General features: G+C 37.7%; 1 protein-coding gene across 4 annotated transcripts in view; it reads right to left on the bottom strand.

Annotated features, from left to right (window-relative positions):
* Positions 1-919: 919 nt before the first annotated feature.
* The window catches only part of FAM120B (family with sequence similarity 120B), a 34,776-nt gene continuing 10,731 nt past the window's right edge, over positions 920-24,964 (bottom strand). For all 4 annotated transcript variants that reach the window (XM_032216372.1, XM_032216371.1, XM_032216374.1 and 1 more), the window contains 7 exons: positions 19,603-19,775; positions 17,778-17,870; positions 6,644-6,850; positions 4,366-4,474; positions 3,406-3,543; positions 1,424-1,481; positions 920-1,033 (listed from right to left, as the gene is read on the bottom strand). In XM_032216372.1, the coding sequence (XP_032072263.1) occupies positions 1,021-1,033; positions 1,424-1,481; positions 3,406-3,543; positions 4,366-4,474; positions 6,644-6,850; positions 17,778-17,870; positions 19,603-19,775 (791 nt within the window). In that variant the 3' untranslated portion in view covers positions 920-1,020. The remainder of the gene's footprint in view (positions 1,034-1,423; positions 1,482-3,405; positions 3,544-4,365; positions 4,475-6,643; positions 6,851-17,777; positions 17,871-19,602; positions 19,776-24,964) is intronic.

Below are 24,964 nucleotides of genomic sequence, written 5' to 3'. Positions count from 1 at the left end.
GTGCAACTTTTTTTTTAATTGAAAATTTTATATTTTACAAATATATACCTCTCCCCCAATCCAACTCCCCCCCAATCCCGCCCCCCCCCAGCCTCCCAGAGCAAATCTAGGGTATAAACATTAACATTAACATATTCTAAGATAAGCTAACAGACTTCAGCATCATCCCTCACTTGTACTTTAACTCCCCTTTTGAAAAGCTAACTTTAAGCAAATTGTATCCTTGCTCATTCATTCATAAGCTATGTGGAGTTTCTTAGTCCCATATTTATTCTGAATATAATCAATCCATCTTCTCCATTCCAGTTTGTATTTCTCATCTGAATGGTCCTTAAAATATGCTGATATTTTAGCCATCTCTGCCAAGTTTGTTACTTTTAGTGTACATTCTTGAATAGTAGGTAATTCTTCCTTCTTCCAGTACTACGCCACCAATAGTCTTGCTGCCGTTGTAAGGTTCAGAATCATATTAGTCTCTATAACTATACAGTCTGTAATTATACCTAACAGGAATAACTGAGGAGTAAACTTTATCCTCTTTTAAGAATATTTTGCATAATCCACCATATTTTTATCCAAAATGCTTTAACCTTTTTACAAGTCCACCATATATGGTAATACGTAGCATCCACACAATCACATCTCCAGCATTTAGGTTGTAAATTCGGATACATACAAGCCAATTTTTTAGGATGTAAGTGCCATCTATAAAACATTTTGTAGAAGTTCTCTCTCAGGTTTTGGGCTTGCGTAAATTTTACGTTCCTTACCCATATCTTTTCCCATGTACCCATCGCTATTGGTTCTTCAAAATTTTGTGCCCACTTTATCATGCAACTTTAAAGGGAAAGGCATCTTACATCTTATTTTGTGAAAGAGAGATTGTGCCTGATTAAGCTTTGCAAATCATAAGAACAAATCAATTACAAAGCCCATTTATTCAAACAATTAACTGAATACATGATCAGAACACAACTTCTCTGCTCAAACTCATCTCACTCATTCATAGCCTTGAGGAATTCATCTTGGCCATCTGAAAATCAAAAGGAAATCTTTATGAAGCAAAAATGAATAATTCATTCTAGTAAGAGAGAAACAACAACAATACAGATAATCCTCATTTAGCAACCACAGTTTGGATACATCTTCCATAATATAACTGGCACATAAGTGACCATTCACTCCTCAAAGACTTTCAGAAACAGCTATGGGTTCATTTTCATTCCACCCAGTTTTCAACAGCCTCCATTTACCAGGTCAAGATATGTACCTTCTACAGCTTGGCCCAGGATAAAGATGTGCAGCTGAATATCATCAGAGCATTGATGCTATCTCACCTGAATCAACAGATGACTTCTCCCAGTGCCTTTATACAAATGTTGAAATGGGCTTTTCTTCCCTTCTCCATCAAAAAATTACTTACCGAGGAGCAAACTGGAATTGTCCCCTCAAGGATTGGTGTCTTGGTCTATATTGTGAACCTGAGGTGTGGGAAGAGATTAACTTATAATATGCACAAAAAATGAAGAAACAGAAGAGCACTTAAGACTTATATACCGCTTTACAGCTCTCTCTAAGCGGTTTACAGAGTCAGCATATTGTCCCCCAACAATCTGGGTCTTCATTTTACTGACCTTGGAAGGATGGAAGGCTGAGTCAACCTTGAGCCTGGTGAGATTCGAACTGCTAAATTGCAGGTAGCCAGCAGTCGGCAGAAGTAGCCTGCAGTACTGCACTATAACCATATTGATATTGACAGAAATATTTTGTATTCTTCAAACATTGAAGAAATGAAAAAACGTTCTAAAGAATATTGCAAATACTATTTATTTCTTTTAGAAAATGATAGTCCCTCAAAATGCTCAGAGTGATGTCTATTCTTGACCGATGTAATCTTTGTGTTTCAGTTCTTGCTATTTTAACTCATATGTAACTGAAAGCCTTCCCTTCACTCACAAAACATCTTAGAACTATAATGACATGGGGGGGGGGGGAAACCTGGAAGGACAGATTGTAGATTTTATCATGGATAATGTGATCTATAGTCTGAGAAAAGGATGTTCATTTTTAGAGAGAGGAGGAGAAAGGGATTGAGGAAGTAACATAACAAACAAAAAAGCCAATATTCCACATATAGTTTCTCTCTTACCTAGCAAGTCTGTAGACCAAACCCTGGTCGGTGGACTTTTACCGGGCCGCAGCGTGCTAAAAATTGGGCCGTGCAAACAAGCAAAACCTCACCCCTGGTGTATAGTACGTGAAACCACACACCCTCTGGTCCGTGGAAAAACCTCTCTCCACAGACCAGTCCGTGGTGCCCAAAAGGTTGAGAGTCGCTGCTCTAGATCACCCTTCTCCATTCTGGGGCCACCTAAGTGTACTGGTACTCCAACTCTTGGAATCATCATCATGGCCTTCGTTTCAAACAGTAAGATAAATGTCTATCGAAAATATTACGGAGGGATAATCTGTCTTCAGAATGATTTGAGTGTGATAAAGTAGTTGGGAAGTCCCAGATGAATTCTACTAGTCTTCCAAGGAGTTCGAAGGCAGGTTAAGATAAAAAGTTATACCCATTAAAAAGCCTTCCTAATGTTACTATAAAAAAATATTTTCACTAGTATCATTTTCTGCCATTGCACCTCTCTCTCAACCCATAAAGCAGCTAAGAAGTGTGTGTGTGAGTGTGTGTGTGTGTGAGATAGAGAGAGAGAGAGAAGACTTGATCAGCCCGTTGTTTAAAATGGTAAATCACACTTTTGTCATTTCAGCTGATAAATTAACAGATGCTCTAAGCTTGATGTTTTAAGAGGACTAATATAAGGCTGCCAACTACAGACAATTACAGAGCCAAATTGCAGACAATTAAGTGTGATATTTTAATTGTCCCATTGAAAAACTGAAGAAAACTCAAGCTTGAGAGTGGGAACCGCCTTTACTGCAATTCAGAGCTCACTTTCAAGTATGTCCAAGAACCATTCAACAGAGATTCTGGACAAAAAGCTTTACTGAACTGAGGAACAAATTAGGACAAGAGAAGGCAGGCAATTGGTGGGCTGGCTAGTGAAATTCCTTAAGAATTTGATACAAAACAAACACAGAATGTCTTTGCTTAAGCAGGGAAATCCTGCTGATATGTGTGAGAAAGAAAGATACGCTGGAATAAGATAACTGTTTTGATGTGGTTATTTCTGTCGTAGAAATGTTAGCTTTGCCTCATAATTAAATGAAATGAACCCCCTTCTTATTTACTCATTATTTTCACTGTATAAAAATCAATTGAACATTCTCAGGGGTTACAATCAAGAACTTGACTCATACTTGAACTTTAAAAAAAAGTGTAAATAAATAACTTTAAAAATGTAGCTTGGTACGTATCTCAGTTTTGTGTAATTTTGTTTTTACCTGAGGGCTGAAATTCTGAGAAGGAACTAGTCTGTTGAGGCTCTCTCCACTGGCTTTCCCTGCACTGGGGCTGATAAGAATGAGATGGATTTCTGCTCAGAAGCCTCCGGTGAGAACCTCTGCCCCTTCCATGCTTCCCTAAAGAAAATATTGGACATAATACACTAAAGAAAAAGTTGCCCCATATTTATATATACAATGAAGTTTTTATAAATGAAACAGTTGGGATTCTGTTTTTAAGCTAGAATGGACAAAAAATGGAACATATAATTAAAAGTACATATGTGCTAGTCGTTTCCGACTATAGGGGGCGGTGCTCATCTCTGTGGACATGTGGCCAGCATAACTAAATGCCAAAGGTGCACGGACCGCTGTTATCTTCCCAACAAAGGTGGTTCCTATTTTTCTACTTGCATTTTTACATGTTTTAAACTGCTAGGTTGGCAGAAGCTGGGACAAGTAATGGGAGCTCACTCCATTATGTGGCGCTAGGGATTCGAACTGCCAACCTTTCTAAATCGACAAGCTCAGCGTCTTAGCCTCTGAGCGACTGCGTCCCTTGTAACATAAAACTACTACCTCTTTAAAATATAGAAGTAACAGAGGTGAGATTTATTATACACGTTTCAAGCAAATTAAGATTTTATCTAATTCTTCTATAAGCAAGATTTGGTATAGGCTGAGTGCATGCTATCCTACATGATGAATGCATATATCTTTTTCTGGAAAAACTGGTTCCTTTGCATGGAATTCAATTTACCCAACTACAAATACAGTATTTATTTCCAATTTACATCTTCCATGACTATTCCGCTTTTATAACAAATGTTGCTGGACTACAGCGCATCAACGTTTTATCTGCGAAGTCTTGTATCATTGGATCTTATGTCTTGCCAAAGATGTTTATATTCTCATAAGTCACATGCAGTGGATTTTCTGAAGAGTTCAGGTAGTACTTACTTATCATGAAGCTGCTTGGTCTTGGTCTGCTCTGGATATTCCTCCCATTTGCTATGCTTGCTTTGCAAATCAGGTCCAACAGATTCTGAAACTTTGCGCATCGTAACTCCTACAGGTGAAATAATATTGGTAATTATGAGAAATTTTCATTTGAGTCAAATAAAAATGAAATCATTAAAGTTTGGTTCACATCTTAAAGATAAAAGTATGTGCTAGTAACCATAGTTACCACTCCACCCAAAGAAAAGAGCAAAATATGGTCAGACCAGCCTTTCTAAAGGTTGACTATTTTTAAGGTGGGTGTCAGGATTCCAAGTAACACCTCCAATGAAAGAAGACTCCGAGGCTTGAGTTTCCTCAAAGTTCCATTTTATTAGAGATGTCATATTGGCACATCTGGGAAAACCTAAATCTGAAAGCTTCCAGGTTTTGACCACCAAAAAGAAAGTCCAAGTCCCTGCCCAGCACCTACATGTCCATCACATGATCCAATTAGGTACTATCCAAACCAGGAGTTGCCTCCCAGTGACTTCATTGCAGCCGCAGGGCCAGATGACCTTGATTTTCTGAGAAAGAATGTTATTATGTCTACATATCACCCGCATTCTGTATTTTCCCATAGTAAAAAATGTGGCAGGCCTGAAGTCCAAAAGGTAAAAGATGGCTTCCGGGTGTGACAATGGGGGGATATTTTAACTCCCAGAATTCCTTAGGCAACATGGGCTTTTTAAAACTTAAAAGTTCCCAAGTTTGAGAAACACTGGATTAGACTAAAGCAGCTTGTCTACTTTTCTCTTCCCATGTTCTGTACATCCAATTCAAGGTACGACTTCATTTTTAAAAAATAGCTTAAAAATAGGTCTAATTATGAATGTGTCAGGTCTGCCATCTTCAGCATACTTTGCTTCACTGGCATCCTGCCATAAAATACAGGGAGGGGGAGATTGGGGAGGTAGAAGGTAGAAAGGGGGATGACAGGAACCAGAGGTGTCAAACTAGAACAGACTGGCCAATGAAGGATGGAGCCGTGAGAATGGAATGCTAATCCAGCAAAGAGGTGCCACATCTCAAAGCCATTTCCAAAATATCTAATTTGAATATCATTGGACACTGACGGACTAGTCAAGGGGGGAGGGCCAGGGTAGAGGGGAAAATGCAGGCTTTGCATGGGAATATTCAGATCCTGCTTCACCTATGCTGTAACTGCTTGACTTTACTAAAAGTAAAACTTTCACTTCAAAAAGGGAGTCAAGGGTCCTTCTTTCTTAAATGCCCAAGTCAAGACAAACCTGACAGAATGAATCAAAACTCAATAGTTTTTTTAAAAATCTTCCTCATGCACAAGGAAAAGATTGAAATTGTGAGCATGAATCTTAGATTCACTCATCAACTACTGAATCATGATTTTGAACTATGTGCAAATAGCCTCTGGTGTCTTAAAAGGCTAGTTTTAATTTAGAAAAGTTTGGGCTTTTTCAACTGAAGAGTTATTTCATATGGAAGTGTTTTGTTCACTTTTATGAAACATCTTGAAATATCAAAATATTAACTCTTCAGTTGACAGTTATCTTTGCATCAACATTTCAGCATTTATATAGTCCAGCCAATGTTTCTTGATCTTAGCCACTTTAAAATCTCCAAACTTCAATTCCCGGAATTCTGAGAGTTGAAGTCCAAACATTTTATAGTTGCCATAGTTGAGAAATGATAATTTAGTCTATCATTTAAAAACATAGAATACTTTTCAAAGTATCTGAAGCAGTGGTGGGATTCAATTTTTTTTTACTGCTGGTTCTGTGGGCATGGCTTGGTGGGCATGGCGGGGAAGGATACTGCAAAATCCCCATTCCCTGATCAGCTGGGACTCTGGAGGCAGAGCATAGATGGGGGTGGGGCCAGTCAGAGGTATTTACCAGTTCTCTGAACTACTCAAAATTTCCGCTAACAGTTCTCCCGAACTGGTCAGAATCTGCTGAATACCACCTCTGATCTGAAGAAATTACAAATATTCCATGACTGTACAGCACTTCTAAAACCCTCATTAGTAATGCTAAGAGAAGATTGTGACAAACCTGTGTCCCACCAATTAATTATGTTGCCTCTAATTATGACTAAAGTTGAGGTCCATTTCTCTATATTAACCAAACATTAGTCAGGAAACTCTAGGAGGCTGCAGGGGCTAAATGTCATATATACATCATACATATACACACATTTTATTCATCCTTTTAAGTACAAAAAGGTTTTCCTCAATCTAAAACCAAGACTGTATACTTGCATTGTGTTCTAGGAGCTGATATGGAGGGCATCCTCTATGAGCTTGGTGGTATTTCTCTTGAAAAAGTTTCCCATCAAATACATGCCATGCCATCAAATCATCCATTTGAAAGGGAAAACCACAGGCACTATTGGTCATCAGCAACACACCAAGGCCCCGGACAAACAGCGAACCAAGCTGTACTGCTCTTGAATCAATTTGGGCAAGCTGTTAAAAATAGAAAAAGGGAGAGCAGCATAATTATTGGCATTTAATACGGTTCCTGTAGATAAGAATGGTAGAATTTTACATTTTAATACAATGCATCCTAATCTTGATGGCTTGGCATGAAAAGAAAAAAATGCAGTAGTTCCATGTTTGCAACAAGATGTGGAAGAAATGTAATAATGTGTCTTATTTGCTTCTTCCATTAAGCATGAATCCTGTGATTATCACTATCATCCTGTATCTTGGATATGGTTGGAATACATCATATAGAATTTCCAGGCTACTAAGGAAGCAAATTCATAATCCATCCACCCACCCACCCATCCATATAGTCTATCTATAGTTTGGTCAAGAACTGCTAGGGAACATGGCAGGGAAATTGCCATTGTGCTGATGTCTTGTTTGTGGGCTTCCAATTAGATTCCCTAGTATTAATAGGAACCCTTGTTTATTATTACAGTTATGTCCTATGATATATGTAGGCCAATATGACACATGGCTTATGCCCCTATACTTTAGTTGTCTGGATGTCGGTATGAGAGTGTTTTTAATAAAACCACATAATATATAGCTGTTTCCAAATGTAGTGGTGACACAGACCCATCTACCTGGCAAATAAGAGTTGTGTTAAACCAGAATGGCAGATGTAGAAGCCATTTCCAGTCAACATAATGCAATCAGATAGCATAATAAGCCCTACAAGAACTATTCTCCCCTTATTAGAGAGATTGCCAGGAAGGGCAGACAATTTGTATGTAGGCTTTCTCCTCCAGGACACAAACCCAGCTACCACGTATGCAGCGGCAAAATTCTGTGTTGCTGCAATGTCCACAAGGAGAAAAATGCTTACAGAATTATAGTTGTCATCTTGTACCAATTATTTAGATATCTCTAACAATTTCGGGACCATTATATCTACTCCCATAACTTTCGGCTTTTCACCCACGTAAACCAAGGAGTGACTCGAATAGATTGAGAGCATGTATTTTCTCAACAGGGATGCTATTATCCACTTTTAATGTCAGTACTTTTTAAATATATTGTAAAAATGTAATGTCTATTGCTGGCCTTTGACCGTAATAAAGATGTCTTCTTCTTCAGCCCTACAAGAACTTTTACTACAAACACATACAATTTTAAGGTTATTGGCATATTAACATGGCATAGCTGGCAGAATTGAATTTGATTACCAAAAATTGGATGAAGATGCTTGTCTAGCTATGAAGCTCCCTAGGTAGAGGCAGCTTAATTTTACCTTACCAAATTATCTAGCAAAAGAACTAATCGAGTTTAATTTATTATGAGCATGTTAACGAAAGAGAATGCTAAAGCAAGGATATGGTGATAGAAAGCTTTAAGTTGCTGTTCGTCTGCTTTGGACATTCTGATAAAATTAATTCACTTTGTGCTGAAAGTGAAATATCCTAAAGTAACTATTTTATTCCATTTATAAAAATGCTACCCATTGCCTAAGACTATAGAAATTTGTAGGCTATTAATATATCTTTGATTGACCAGTTCTTCCAAAGAGATGGTAAGTTCAGTTCTCTTCAGTCAGTTTAACTGACTTCAAATATACAGAAGATTAGTTCTGTGTTCCCTTTTCCCACCAGAATGCATTGCTATTTATTTTGAAAATACAGTTATATTATGTGTGTGTTAAAGATTAGAGCTCACGTTAGTCCTTCCTGCCTAATCAAAGATGTAGCACAGACAAGGGGACTAAAAATAAGAAAGATCTTACAAACTACAGCATTTGCTGGAAGAGACAAACTAGAATAACCAGTTCTTAAAAGTCCACAGTGCTTCACAGTAAATATTTAACAGTAAACAAATCAGCAGTTTGGGGTTTATATGCTAGAAAGGTTTATTTGCTGAGCTTCACAATGGCAGATTTGTGTAAAGTGATACTTTGGTAGGACAAAACTCGTATTTACTGTAAGCCAAGGCTCAGAGTGAACCTAAACAGACAACCCAATATCGCTTTACATTTCAGGGTCCCAATGAAGAAGAATTCAAAAATCAAAACAGACCAAGGAACTCACTACAAATAAAGCCATGTTTATTAATCAAACTCAAGCCAATTAAATTCCTTTCCAAAGTTCAAAAGGATTTCTGTTTGAACCAACCCACAGAAGAGTTTCCTGTACTCCTGTTTTGACCAAAGGTGATACAGGTCAGTAGATGATAAGTGGAATATTCAAACTACAGCAGAAATAAGTCTCTTTTCACTTCCCTTCCCTTTACTTGAGTCAAAAATGAAGCCACGTGTCACCTGCCATTTGGGTGAGCTGCCAATCAGCAGAAATGGAAAAGTATTTTCTCTGAACACAATAGGGATTACAGTATATATGCTAAATTATGTTCTAAATTAGAACCATGTGGACATTTCTTTAAAACCAGTTCCCTTGAATCTTGTGTGTGTGTGTGTGTGTGTGTAAAAAAAATCCCCCAGCCATTACCATACATTGGAGGGTCCTCAGATCAGAGAAAGCTGATGCAGAAATGACAAGTCCCCAATGTTCACTTCTAACCTAATGCTAGGAAGTCACCCCCTACATGTGCTTCTGGAAGGCCAATCCCACTAACAAGTCTTTCCCCTCCTTCTCAAATATGGAATAGAAAATGCTAATCTGATAGGGATGTTTGTTATGTATGCTGAAACTCAAGTCTACTAAACAAAGCCTACTTTTGTTATTGCAAACAAACACATAGTAACAGATTTATGTATTTGTTTTCTGAAACTCAGAAACTGTAGCCTTTATTTTTCTGACGCCACTCCTAATTTTTTTTTAAATAGGATAAACCTCCAAGGGTACATATTTACCATTGTCAATGGACCATGCATACATTTCATATCTAACTAGGGTCCAAAGTGGAAACGTTCTTTAAGAAAAAAAACTCCAGCATTAGCCACATTATAGAGTAGTCCTTGACTTACAATCACAATTGAGCCCCAAATTTCCATAGTTAAGCTTGACAGTTGCTAAGTGAGTTTTGCCCCATTATATGACCTTTCTTGCTACCATTGTTAAGGGAATCACTGTAGTTGTTATGTTAGATTTCTCCATTAACTTTGCTTGTCAGCAGGTTGCAAAAGGTGACCTTGGGACACTGCAACCGCCATAAATACTTGTTGCCAAGTATCCAAATTTTGATCATTTGACCATGGAGATGCTACAATGGCCATAAGCATGAAAAACAGTCATAAGTCAGTTTTTTTCAGTGCTGTTGTATCTTTGAATGGTCACTATATGCATGCTTGTAAGTCGAGGACTACCTGTAAATTGGTTTTAATGTAGAATTGAGGGCAGGTGTTGGTAGGACCGAGGATCAACACCAAGTAAAGAGATCTGAAGTCTGGAAGTGCTCCCTGATCCTCATTTGATACTGGATTCATAGGAAAGAACTTAGGAGTGCTTCTGCATCATTACATCTACTGTAGTAACAACAGTTTTTATTACTGCAATGGTGTTACCACTGAAAAGTGTCCAGGAATCATATAATGCAATATATGGCAGCTAGCTGGTACAGGTAAAAGGATTGCATAATGCATGAAATTAAAGATCTACATTGGTTGTTTACTATACACAATTTAAGATACTAGTGTTCACTTTTAAATGCAACAGAATTTTTTAAAAAAACAGAATGATATTGAATATCATAATTATATCCATAATATGGGAAACTTTCTACCCCCTTGGAGTGGAAGCTGTCTAGAGCCATCTGTAGGCTAGTGGGCAACTCAAACTGCCTCCCTGACTTTGTCATTCTCTCTTGCTCTTACATAGCCATACTGTAAGGGCGGAAGTTGATGAAGAGGAAACCAATGTTCCTTGGATCAGACTTATGTCCTTAGGTATCTACCAGTCTCAAGGGTAACTAAATCTATAATCTCTCTCCCTCTTCCCCTCCCTATCATCCTCATCCTCATCATCAGACTACTTCAGCTGATTGCTAGCTGCAGTTCAAATTTCACCAGCTCAAGGTTGACTCAGCCTTCCATCCTTCCCAAGTTGGTAAAATGTGGACCCAGATTGTTGGGGGCATTATGCTGACTCTGTAAATCCCTTAGAGAGGGCTGTAAAAGCACTATGAAGCAGTATATAAGTCTAAGTGCTATTGCTATCATCATCATCTCTCTCATCTTTTTAACTAATCTACCATCTCTCTCTGTCTCCCTGTAATTGATCTATCACTACAGTTCTATATTCTGTGTTTACCTTTTCGCTACTATTTCATGAATGTGGGGCTGGGTGTCTAGAGTACAGAGATTTATAGTAACACTTCATACATCAAAGTTATATTTCTCTCCACAGTCATAAATATTCAAGAGAGAAAACAAAACCCCTAACATGAGGGGCAAAGGATGCATCTCACTACTTTTGTGTATGTCAAATATGATAAACAAACCTTTACCAGGTTGTGAGGAGCACAACATTCATGGGAGAATATGGGGAAAGCAGATGGGAAAGTTTAAAAGGCTTGAATCCCTCTTGTGGGCTGAAATGGAGGCCTTCTCAGGCTGTGCTCTCCACTGAAATAAATGCTGAGATAAAGAAAGTCATGCATATCTTTTTTCACATTGCATTATCTGAGTTAGTTTTAAAATGGTAGAGGAAATGCCAGTTGACATAGCAGCAACCATCCATGCAATACAATATATGAACAAAAAATGAAACATGTTTCATTGATTGAAATATGTTTCACTCTTGCAACAATAGTGAGAAATTGAGGTATATAAATAATTGCTTTTTCTTATTTTGACTTAGGGCAATTCCAGACCACCAAACTTTTCACTCTTCAATCTTTCACAAAGTAGTCTGAAACTGATTTACAACAATCTTCCCTTCTCCTGACCTTGAAACACAGAGAACACTATGAATCAATCAGTGTTTACTCACTCCAGCTGGCCAACAGAAAAACACAAAAAAGTATAATCAAATCAGTATCTTGCCTCCTGAACTATCATCAATCATGGAGTAATAAACATTTCATTTTCACTTTGCATAGAAAGAAAAGAAAATGCTAGCACCCTGTCCTTATTTCTTAATAAGAACAAAATATTTATTTGTGCATCATCATCTGCTAGCTAACAAAAAACAAAAACAAAACAAGAGATGACTGTGATAGGGAGCTACATAGATGTTGGCATTTAGAAAAGAATGCAAACAAAAGGACTGAAAAACTCAAATGCTTCCTGACTGTCATGCCATCATCCTTCAGTGCATTAAAAAAACCCAGGAATGGTAAAAATGAAATAATAAAAAGTTGGAAATTTTACAAATAAGCACTTTACTTAACAGTTGTCACCATGGGACACTTGAATTGAGGAAGATATTAACACAAAATGAACAGCATGCTAAACTCCTACCAAGCGGTGGCAGATATTAATAACAACTACTAGTAATTAATTGGTTGAGACAAAGTAAAAAAGGTGAAAGAATATGTACTAATACAATACAGGTAGTCCTCGACTTACAACAGTTCATTTAGTGACAACAGTTCATTGGAAGTTACAACGGAACTGAAAAAAGTGACTCATGACCATTTTTCATGCTTACAACCTTTGCAGCATCCGCATGGTCTCGTGATTTACATTCAGATGCTTGACAACAGATTCATTTTTATGACGATTGCAATGTCCCGGAGTCATGTGATTCCCTTTTGTGACCTTCGGATGAGCAGAGTCAATGGGGAAGCCAGATTCACTCAAAAACCATTGCTACTAATTTGATGAACTGCAGTGATTCACTTAACGAATGTGGCAAGAAAAGATGTAAAATGGGGCAAAACTCACTTAACAAATTTCTCACTGAGCAACATAAATTCTGGGCTCAATTGTGGTCGTAAGTCGAGGACTACCTGTATAAATTCAGGGTCCAAGTATCCAATCACTGGAAGGAAAATGGAAAGTAACTGTCCCTGGTAGGGGAATGGTCATCATAGGAACATTTCAGTCCTCACTGAATGTTCAGCAAATATGTTCCCTTACTTGAATTTTAATTATTGCTAGGATTATATTTGTTTTAAGCTCTAAAATCAAAAGTTTTGCACTTTTGAGTTTTTGGATTGTCAGCACAGAAACTAGGCCAGTAAATATGTAGAACGTGCCACACATATTCTTGATCTTCTTGAGTTTCACCGCTAGTCTTCTACACTATCATTACTATCACTATCACAAGCAAAGGCAGATGTGAACACTTGCATTCCTGCTCTTGTGTAACAAAGATAGGAAGACAGGTGCAGAAGAACGTAAGAGCAGATGTCAAGCAGGTGTGCCTGCTGTGACTTGCTTATTACTGGCTCCCTTCCCCCATGCCACACCTGCCAAGCACAGGTCACTGCTGGTGCAGTATAGTTTAGCCCAATAAATGCTATCTTCTCTCTTTATCCTTTCCGATTAGCCTAAAGAAAGAATGCATTTCAGATTCTCAAGTACCTAGTCATTATATACCAGAAGTTGGTATAATATTTAACAGGCAATGCCAACTGATACACAGTTGTTAATTGTGTCCGTCAGTTATGTTTTTAGAAGCTAGTAGCCTTTGCCATGTTTTAACTGATGGGAGTTGAAAAAAAAGAAAAAATATGACATATGTTCTGCAGGGATTGAGAATGCAGTCTTAAATCTCTTTACTTATAATAAACCTTATAGTTCAACAGAACTTTCTTCCTTGTACAATAATACACTGACTTGAGAGTAAGGCTAACTAAACAAAATGCAACTTGCTTCTGATTAGTTAAGGCCACCATAGCCTGCCAAATGAATTAATCCAGTGAGCAAAGTTTGTTGAAATATACTTTAGAAGCTAGGCGTATCATAAAAAATAGTAGCTGCTCCACTGGAAAGCAAATATAAGGGATGCACTATATTAACAGAGTGATTCAAGGAAAATAAATCTTCAATACAATCCCAATAAATCATCAATAAAATCCCAAGGTGGTGAAGCATATTTTGAATAACAAGGAAATTATCCACATGCTTTTAGAACTACATTTAAAAAACATACTTAAATGCATTCTGAAAATAGCAATCAAGAGAATTTATAAAACTATCACAAAGACTGGAAGGAATAGAAAGTTGGGAGAAGCTGAAACATCCAAACATTTATTAGACACCAAAGTCTGCTATTTGGGACTACAAAATTATAGTATTTGGATTGAAGACAATCCAAAATGTTAGGCACACCAGTCCTGTAGTCAATAAGGATTTATTAAGGGGCATAAGAAATTTAAACAATAAAATAAACTGAACTTGGAGAATGACCCAAGTTCCATTTTGTTGGGTAAGATTATTTAATAAGAAAAACCTTTGTCTGTTTTGTCTCATTCTTTTTCTTGTACACATTTAGAATTCTACAGAATGTTTAATGAAACAAACAACAGAAAGTATGATCTCAATTTTCTCCAAAAGCTATTTGGATATATAGCAACAGCACTTAGCGCTTAGACTTATATACCACTTCACAGGGCTTTACAGTCCTCTCTAAGCAGTTTACAGAGTCAGCATATTGCCCTCAACAATCTGGGACCTCATTTTACCCACCTTGGAAGGATGGAAGGCCGAGTCAACCTTGAGCTCTGACAGGATTGAACTCCTGGCTGTGGGCAGAGTTTGCCTACAATACTACACTCTAACCATAGTGCAGTAGATTTAGTTACTTCGCCAAATGATTTTCTGATCATTGTATTAGCAATGACCAGCAGTAATCAATGTAATTTAACAAATTTAATTCTAGTTTAATTAGAATTTAACTAATTTAATTAAAAGTATTCAACTGAGATGAAATACCTCAAGTTATTACTTATTTAATAATCCATAACGCGGGTTTACAAGTAAATGCTCTTCCCAAAATTATGATTTGAAGAGCTGTGGTGGTGCAGTGATTAGAATGCAGTACCGCAGGTTACTTCTGCTAACTGCCGGTTGCTTGCAATTTGGCAGTTCAAATCTCACAAGGCTCAAGGTTAACTCAGCCTTCCATCCCTCCGAGGTCGGTAAAATGAGGATCCAGATTGTTGGGGGCAATAGACTGACTCTGTAAACCGATTAGAGGGGGTTGTAAAGCATTGTAAAGTAGTATATAAGTCTAAGTGCTGTTGCTATTTACAAACCACAGTGTCTACATTTGCTCACCACAGTAAGGCAAAACAATGAATTATTCTTATGTCTTATAGTATGATGTCTAAATAAATTTGATTATGTATTGGTCTTCTGTTAGGTTAGTAGAAGGAAAAACCAAAGCTAATATAAGAATGCCTAATGATACTGCATTTAAAATAGGAAGACTGCCTTACACTTACTGAGAATATATATGTGTATTTATTTCAATTTATTTCTTTACTTATTTCATTAGTTTATGTATAGAATGTAGTGATGAAGGCAGATAAAGATGCCATGTTGGTTTTTAGTCACCTTAAATTGAGGATAATTTTCTTTTCAATGAAACATATTCAGCAATTTTAATCTAAGATATTTTGTATGGGTTTTAGTATGGTACTTCATAAATGTTGATTTCTGTAAATATTTACATGATTTCTATAATTTCTCTTATGGAATCCACATTCACAATATTTGATTATGTAATTCTTGTGCTGAAAACAGAAGCATTTTAGCCCTAATTCCCTGCCAGGCACGCTTGATAATGTTCTGTTGACTTATTGCCATCATTATTTGATGACTTTTCATTTACAATAACAACAACAAATGTGAAGTGGAGGAAAAAAGAAAACTGTTCACAGCATTCTTGATTTTAGTGGGAGGCATCATGTACAAAGACTTCAGGAACGGTTATCCAGGAACAGCTGCTTCCGAGCAATTTGTAAGCCTATCTAAAAAGTGCTCATAAATATGCCAATAAAATATGTCAACATTACATGTTCGCATTCTATTTGCTTTAGGTGTTTTTACAACTAAAGGCCATAAAGCCAGGCAGTTAACAGCTTTGTAAAGTCCTCGGCTGCATGACATATGCTTCTCCCCTCCTTCTACAATTAAATTAAAAACCACAGTTTTAATTACAACCCTGGGTCTTTTTCTTACATGATGCATATATATGACACTCAAATTCTTTGTTTGACTGAGCAGGTAGAGCTGCCAATTAAAAAAAAAAAACAACAAAAATGTTTTTAGCTATCAAGAACAAGACAAGTACTGACAAGATATAGAAGGAAGGCAAAAGATGCTTGGAATTTCAGAGTAAATACAGTATATACCAGAGAACAATGGGAAATTGCATGGACACACGACTGGCAGGAGGCTCATTTACCTTGCAGTCAAACAAGGGAGTGTTAAATGAGAATGTAGAATTGATTCAAAGCAGCCCAACATTCCAAAGGTGGGGCTGGTTCGTAAAGATGCCCCACTACTGCCTTCCCCAAGAAGTGGCACATGTCCCTACTAAGCATGCAGTCATTAAAAGAAAAAAAGACATACACAAACACCCTGCTTACCAGACAAGTGTATCACAAGCCTACAATATATTTTAAATGCATATTGTGCAGATTGCTCAACGGCAACACACACCCTAACAAGTTAACTTGTAACTGCAAAGAGATTTTTCATACAGGCATATACAATTAACTAAAGGCTAACTGAACTTGCATATGTTGAGTGGGAAGTACTATAGTTACAGGCTATGTACATGAACGCATGCTTGTTCTGACCTAGGCTTCCCAAGAGCACGAAGCACACTCCTTGTCCAGGCAAAAAACCCTTTTATTAATTTACTATGAATTCTACTCATTCACATCCAACAAAGTCTTTTGAGGGAGGATTTACAGTCACAGACCTTATCCGGCTTGGAGAACTGACAGGCTGCTATCTGCAACACCTGGCAAGGAGTCTCAGAGAGTCACGAAGCAATTAAGCAAACTCCACTCCCCTTTCGCTCCTCTTTTATTTTCTCTGGGAGGGGCCATTCATCCTCCACCTGTGGCCTTACTCCTAAGTTGACCCCTTTTCCTTAGCTGTTCCATTCACCTGGCAACTCTGCGCATGCACACACTGGGAACAGGCTGCAGCTGTTCGTCTGCCTCACTGATGTCTGACTCTGAAGGCAGCTGGCCCCCTCTCTACCTCCAACACAGAGCCCTCATCAGAGTTTTCCCCAGACTCCAGGACTGGACCATGTTCCTCCCCAACCTCCTCACTGTCGGAATCTGCTGCCAGCTCTGCTGGCCACTGGCGAGCCACAATAATGCTTATCTCTGGTAAAGTAAACCACAATTTACAGAATTTCCTGAATTGGAACAATGTAAACAATAGTATGTCAGTTGATTTTCTGCAACACAGTGAATTACAGGCTTGTCAGCACATCTGGGCTTAATATGTTGTGCTAACCCAGTCATAGGAATTCAGGTTATCAATGAACAAGTGTTGCTCATGCTCTTCAATAGAAATTTCTAAAATTCCATTATGGGCCGAAACCAAGGTAAATAATATTTGCCCTAAGGAAGTCTTAATGACTGTCAGCCAATGGCCACGTCATTAGAGAACTCTGTGCAGGTAAAGGGGAACCAACATCCAATATACCTAGAAGAATTAAGAAATCTACCTTAAGAGGATGATGAAAATTTGGAAAAAAGTTGCTCTTATCAAAATGCAAATGAAAGTATTTGAGCTTTCTATTGCTTGATATATCTGTCCAAAAATGTTATACAAAGAAGTGTTGACAAATAATGGAGAAACCATCTGGGTCACGGTCATTGGGCTCCAATAGGGCAGATCTTTCTAAAGTTTTAGCCAGATCAAAACGAAATAAGAATTTCAGATAAATAGTTCATCAGCAAAACAAAGCAGTAGAAACCTCCTGACCCCCAAATCTAATCTTCTGCATATCTGAGTTAAGTCAAGAGAACGCCATGCAATGTTCACCTTAGGGATATTGTGGGTATTACATTAAGAGTTGGGTCAAGTCTATACCTGCAAGTCTGCAAGCTGAGCAGCTGATTTCTCCTGGAGGCACAGAGCCTGAGCCATAAATGCATGCAGATCTTCTAAAGAGAGGCTGTCCACCTAAGAGGCAAAGTTTTAAGACAGAAGCTTAGATTTGGTTACAAATAAGCAGGAAAATTCTTGCTTTGTTCATTATCTGCATTCCTTTTTAGGGGAATGTCAGTCTTATACCTTATCTTATTTTGTAAAAGCTGCTTTTAAAATCTGCATCTGCATCAGAGGTCTTCACGGCTACAGTTGCCATACCCTGCTGTACATTCATTTTTCCTACACACAGTAAACTTTGAATACATACAGTATGTGTAGCCACACACATCCTTACACAGAGACACACCATTTTGTCTGTAAATCAGGAGAAGTACAATCCAACATTAAGCACTTTAGAAAAAGGTTGGCTTGGTCTTTGTTAACCAGTTTGTTATCTTGTGCAACATTAAAAAAGGAGATACCTTTTAAAAACAACTTCCTTAATGTCCTGACTAAATTAATACAGGAGAGAAGGGTGACAGAGTGAAAGAGGTCTGATCTGAATGTTCATTACAAAGGCAAGAACAAAGATCCAAGCCACAGCAATTTCCTTTAGTTAGTTCACTCACATTAGGCAACAGGAATTTACAGTTTGGTGATATGAACAAGAACCTTGAACTAGAATCTAGCTTTCCCCAGTTTAGTATTCTTCAGATGCATTGGAATGGTAATTTGCAGAATTTTCAACTAGCAAGTATGAAGATCAGGATTAGGAATTTTGGGATTCATAGCTCCAATATGAATACAGCATCCAGTGAGGACCATAATCTGGGCTGGATGTAAATTTAATGAATTATTATTAATTATTATTAATTATTCATTAAACATGAAACTCAGTCAACTGACCATTTAAAGATGTATCATAAATATTATTGACTGGCACTGATGGTTGATAAGGGTTGCTGCCATCATCATCATCTCAAATGATAAATTATAAACACATGATAAAATATAATTGCATGGTAAGCACTGTGACCCAGCAGTGTGGCAAATAAATTCCAAATAATCTACAAAACAGGCAAAGCTTACATTTTCAATGGAGGGATTATTTCATTATCCCTCCAATGAATTTCATGTATTTCCTGTAACCTCCAAGGACTATATGTATTCAGACAATGTGTATTTGTCTGGCAGCGTTCTAGTTGTCAAAATAATAATATCAATAATGATGATGATGGAACCCCTTAACAAAATCCTTACAATCTATTTTTTCCAATACTTTTTCTTTTTATAAACCATCTTCATTATTCCAATCCCATTCTGGGTTCTACAGATGTGAGATGAGATACATAACTAGAATTAGTAATAAAAATGAGCGGTGATATCCTTCAAAAAAAGAAATGATATTGTAACCATTATATCAGATTACACAACTTTTCACAGATCTAAAGTGTTAAAGCCATAATTTCAGGATAGGGAAATCCCATTCCATGTCCTCTTCAATAATTCAGTGTAAGATTAGAGACAGGCCCACTCCAAGACACCAAGTAATTTAATTTGCAATTTACTTATGCTTAGAGCAGGGGTCCCCAATCCCCGGTCTGTGGACTGGCACCGGGCCGTTGCATGCCAGCAACCGGGCCACGTAAACAAGCAGAACCCCATCCATGGAATACAGGAAGCACACAAAACCACGCCCCCTCCAGTCCGCAGAAAAACCTCTCTCCACAGAACTGACCCTGGTGCCCAAAAGGATTGGGGCTGCTTGCCCAGACTATATAGAAAAACAGGTTAACATGCAAGGAAGAACTAGGGGTTTCTTTACTTGCAAAAGAAGGTAGAGTAACAAGGAACAAACAACAAAGAAAGGCGTTTCCAGAGCCCGGAGATCCTCTGCTGAATCTTGAAGTTGAAAGCATGCCAGAAATGTCCAAAGACGTTGGTTCTCGGCCTCAGCACTCCTGTTGAGCCACAGTGTTCTCAAATTAGGATTGCCACCTAGGGAAGAAATCCATTACAGGTGTCATCATCGTAGAAGCAAGCTATGGAAGGTACAGCCATGGCATTTCAATGAGAAACCTCAAGCTTGCAATAACTGTAATGAGCTACAACGTGTTATCAGAGAAGAGGCTGTTACAGGTAGTCCTCGACTTACAACAGTTCATTTAGTGACTGTTCAAAGTTACAATGGCACTGAAAAAAGTGAGTTATGACCGTTTTTCACACTTACAACCATTGCAGCATCCCCATGGTCATATGATGAAAATTCAAACGCTTGGGAACCGACTCACATTTATGACAGTTGCAGAGTCCGGGGAGGGGCATGTGATCTCCTTTTGTGACCATCTGACAAGTAAAGTCAATGGGAAATCCAGATTCACTTAACAACCGTGTTATTAATTTAACAACTGCAGTGATTCTCTTAACAACTGTGGCAAGAAAGGTGGTAAAATGGAGCAAAATTCACCTAGCAAATGTCTTACAAGATGATTTACCGTATATACTCGAGTATAGGCCGACCCGAATATAAGCCGAGGCACCTAATTTTACCACAAAAAAAACTGGAAAAGTTATTGACTCGAGTATAAGCCTAGGGTGGGAAATGCAGCAGCTACCGGTAAATTTCAAAAATAAAAATAGATACCAATGTTTTTGAATATTTATTTCAAAGAAAAACAGTAAACTAGCGGTGTATTCAATGAAATACTTCACTCACCTCATGATGCTGATGTCCCGCTGTGATGATGATGTCCCGTGCAGCCGCGGGAGCGATGTCCCGCCTCCTATGACACACGGCACAGTGATTCCTATCATTGGATCACTGTACCAGAGGAGGTGGGACATCGCTATGTGGCTGCTTGCCATAACAAGGAGGAGGTGGGACATCGTTGCAGAGCGGCAGGAGGGGGAGGAAGGGGAATCGTAAGACAGCCCTGCATTACATTAGAACGTGAGGAGGGGGGATGGTGCGGTGCGCGCTGCGCGGCAAACTGACACAGAGGGAGGGGAAACTCACAGGGGCACTGGGCCATTCACGAGTGTCACCCAGCGGCATGGCCCCGCCCCTTTTTCTCCTCCATTTCGGGCAAATTTTTCACTGACTCGAGTATAAGCCGAGGCGGCTTTTTTCAGCCCAAAAAGTGGGCTGAAAAACTAGGCTTATACTCGAGTATATACAGTAATTTGCACATTGGAAATAGTCTCAAAATAAGGACATAATGGTTTATTAATCTTATTACCAAATGGATAATTACAGAATGCAAAACCAGGGTACCTCCATGCAGGTATTGTATACAATGTGGAACAAGGACAATTTTAGTCCCTTATGTTATACTGCATTTTTTAGATGTTATAATGAGACACTGCCTCCCCAAAAAACAGAGATTCAAATGTTACTATTTATCATTCTTACTTAACTGCCAAAATAATGATGAATCTGAAATAAAAATTTTACATCTAGTAAGTGGATAAATTCTTGCCAGACAGTATTTTAATTCTGTATTTCAGACAAATGGGGCACCATTTTAAGACTCAATCATCCAAGCTACATTTGGTAGCATATCTTTTTTCCTTTTTTTAAATCATTACAAACAGAAGTTGCATTCCTAAGTAAACTACTTGACTGCTATAAATGATTACAGTGTTGAGGTATAACTGAGTGAAAAAGAGCTTGTTTATTTAGCAAACAAAACTCACTTAACCAAATGGTACTTTTTTCTGAAGATCCAAAACAGAAAATAAATATTTTGTTCTTCACCCTTAAGACTAGTTTCTTTCCAAGTGTGAAATTTCTTAAGTTGAAGGCCCAAGAAAATGTGTACTTTCCCACCCAAAGCTTCATGGAGTTCAGGAGTACCACACTATGCTCTTACCGCAAGAATATCTAAATATCCCACAATTAAAGGCATTTCTGTTTTTTCTCTTTTTCACTACTTATACTGTACATATTGTTTCCCCCTAAAAGAACAAAGATCATATGAGCAAATTTCCGCAGGAGCCTTTGAACTGGGAAGTAATTCAGGAATACTTTTAATTAGCAAAATAATACATGAGCAAAAAGTAAGAAAACAGGAAAAAAGTTTATCATTAAGAGCTAATGTGACAGTCTTCAGGTAACCACTAAAGGTCACTGACACTAATAATGGTGGCAATAATATAAATATTTTAGGAGGCAGTCTTAAATGCCTTGCTGAATTCTATTGGGGGTTTCCTCTTAATTAATACTGTAATTAATACTGCAGCCTAGATTGTTTAGGAATAAATCCCACTAAAATATTATATAAAATCTCAAACTTTTAAATCCCTGAACAGTTTGAGACCTGTTTATCTGAACAAAGTTCTTGCCCAATATATTGACAAACTCAAACTCTTCAGAAATCCTTTTCCAGATACTGCTGGCAAATCTGATGAGGCAAGTGGTTATTAAAAACTTTCAGAAGTATCATATTCTGCCAGACAATTTCTGGTGTTTCTACCTTTTAGAACTAAATAAAACTCATCCTTCTTTTTATTCTTACTTATTTATAAATAAGATCAGAATTTCAAATTTTAGAATGTGAAATTTGTGGGGGAGAAAGATCATCCTGATTTTTCATGAAAATAACTGCTTTAGATTTTGGGTCACAATTTTCTATCAGATTCTGTTGATAAGCCACAGGGTTTTAGTAAATAAAAAATCAAAATAGATTCTAGAACCCTCAAATGATGCTCATTTCCTTGTAGATTACCACACAGGTGCCTGGCAATTTCCCTTGAAAGCATTTTAATGTGCCCTCAGCAAAGAATTATGTAAGACATTGATCTTAGATTGAAGAAGGAGGCCTTGAGAATTAGCATCTGCCAATACCTCATGCAAATGTGTGTGGTCAACTAAATCCAAAAGATTCTTTTCTACTTTTTAAAAAAATATTGATTTTTAAAAATCAGAAAAAAAATGGTTAGATTTACCAATTTAATCACAACACAGTAACTTAGTAAAGGCTGCAGGACTGGATTTTGGCCAGTCACAACATGGTTTTCTTGCTAAAGATTATTTTCTGAAAGCCAAAAATATTGTCTTATTAAATAGATATTTATTAAACAAACTATGATTAGCATGAGGTTGTGAGTTTAATCATTGTTAAATAGCAACAAAGTTTAATGGAACATTTTAACTAGCTTTGTTTTGTAATGCGTGCAACATATGTATCCATAGATATGTGTATTGATTACAAAATACAGTTTAAAAAATGTGAACTTGAATTTGTTTTTCTTCATTGACTTCAACTGAAATGCAGTAGTAAAGCATGTTATAATTTAAATGTCCCAGTGCCAAACTCCTTATTTGGTGAACTACAGTTTCATCTTGCAGAAAATAAAAGTGCATGAGAAAATTTAGGAAAAATATTTGCTTTGGACTATTGTACTAAAAATAAACTGGACTAGTCTGAAAAAGAACACAACAGACTTTCCTTTCTGAGGAAATAGCAAACATTGCTCAAAGGCAACCTGTACTATAATTCCTCCTTTTGAGGGAATGTTTTACTATATTGAAATTTCTCATACATATTCAGCCCAAATATGATTTTCCTGAAGCAAATTCCACAAGAGATTGCTTGGTGTTGTTGATCCATAGAAGGAAAAAAAATAGCAGAGTATAAAATTCTTTCTCCATGCTGCATGCTGCATGCATTTTACAAAAAGGCTATTCCTTTTTTTACTATGTCAACCCTCTCTCTAGATTTAGGACAGATATTTTCTGCCCTAACTGATGTTGAAGGAGAAGAGTCCTGAAAGTCCCTTGGACTGCAAGGTGATCAAACTGGTCAGTCCTAGAGGAGATCAACCCTGACTGCTCTTTAGAAGGCCAGATCCTGAAGATGAACCTCAAATACTTTGGCCACCTAATGAGAAGGAAGGACTCACTGGAGAAGATCCTAATGCTGGGAAAGATTGAAGGCAAAAGAAGAATGGGACGGCAAAGAAATAGGTGGCTGGATGGAGTCACTGAAGCAGTAGGTGTGACCTTAAATGGACTCTGGGGGATGGTAGAGGACAGGAAGTCCTAGAGGAACGCTGTCCATGGGGTTGCGAAGGGTCAGACACGACTTCACAACAAACAACAAAATTGAAATTGATTTGCTCCTACCAAAGAGTAGGCCATTCCTCAGCAGTCTGGCCCAACAAGAGAAACAGTCTCAATTTTTAAGATTTCTTAATTTCAAGGCATATTACTCAGTGTTCAGAACAAAAATGAGAATTAGAAGTAAGAGTTCATCCAGCCTGACTTTTTTTAAAATCAAGAAATTTCTACTGTTGTTGTTTTGCTTTTGTCTCCTCTATACAATGTACCAATTACCAATGTGATGAATGACTGAATCGGCACAAAGTGCCCTAGGGATGTTCCTGCCAGAGTTTGTTGCAGCAATCAAATCCAGAAAGCACACACCGGTAACTGATTCAGCAGGAGTCATTAACTTCTCTTTATATATAATATAACACATGAAGTAAATATACAATACCAAAAGCAGGTTTTCCAACTTGGTAGCAAATACAAGCAAGCACAGGCAGAGGAAACAAGAGTTTATGTTTCAGTTCAGAACAGATTAGTTTCGAGCTCAGCACAGACTCAGAGCTTTAGTACAGAACAGTTGAGCTAAGACATGCCCAGGCTCCTAGCTGTCTCCAGCAAATACTGTTTCAGTTTCCAAACAGCCCTCATTGACTTACTTTGTTGCTATGCCTATTCATTGGCTGACCTTGTTACCATGAACTCCCATGCACTGACAGTTCCTACAGTATGTTTTTGACTGTCCTAGATATGAAATGGGAAAGTGGGTGATTCCAAGTTAGGTCACTGGCCATCCACTTCATGTGATCTATGCTTATTCCTAGCAGGTTTTCATGCTTTCCTAGCTCTATCTGCAAATATCAGGAACAGAGCAGGAAACCTTTGGCATGAAGAACACCTGTTTTACTACTGAAATATAGTCCTTTCTCAATCATGTTAATTATTATTTTCTTTTCATTTAGAGAGGATGGATTTACTTTATATCTCAGAGAACGTGTTCTTCCTTGTTTATACTGGTTTCCCTGGGGATGGTGAGAAGAATGGAACCTATCAGATAAATCTATTGGACAGAATATCCTTAATCATGAAGCTGAAGCTCAATCAACAGCTTAAATTAAACTTAAGTCCCCTGGCATCT

The sequence above is a fragment of the Thamnophis elegans genome, chromosome 4, assembly GCF_009769535.1.
Source record: "Thamnophis elegans isolate rThaEle1 chromosome 4, rThaEle1.pri, whole genome shotgun sequence".
NCBI lineage: Eukaryota > Metazoa > Chordata > Lepidosauria > Squamata > Colubridae > Thamnophis > Thamnophis elegans.
This window is presented reverse-complemented; position numbering and strand designations above follow the sequence as displayed.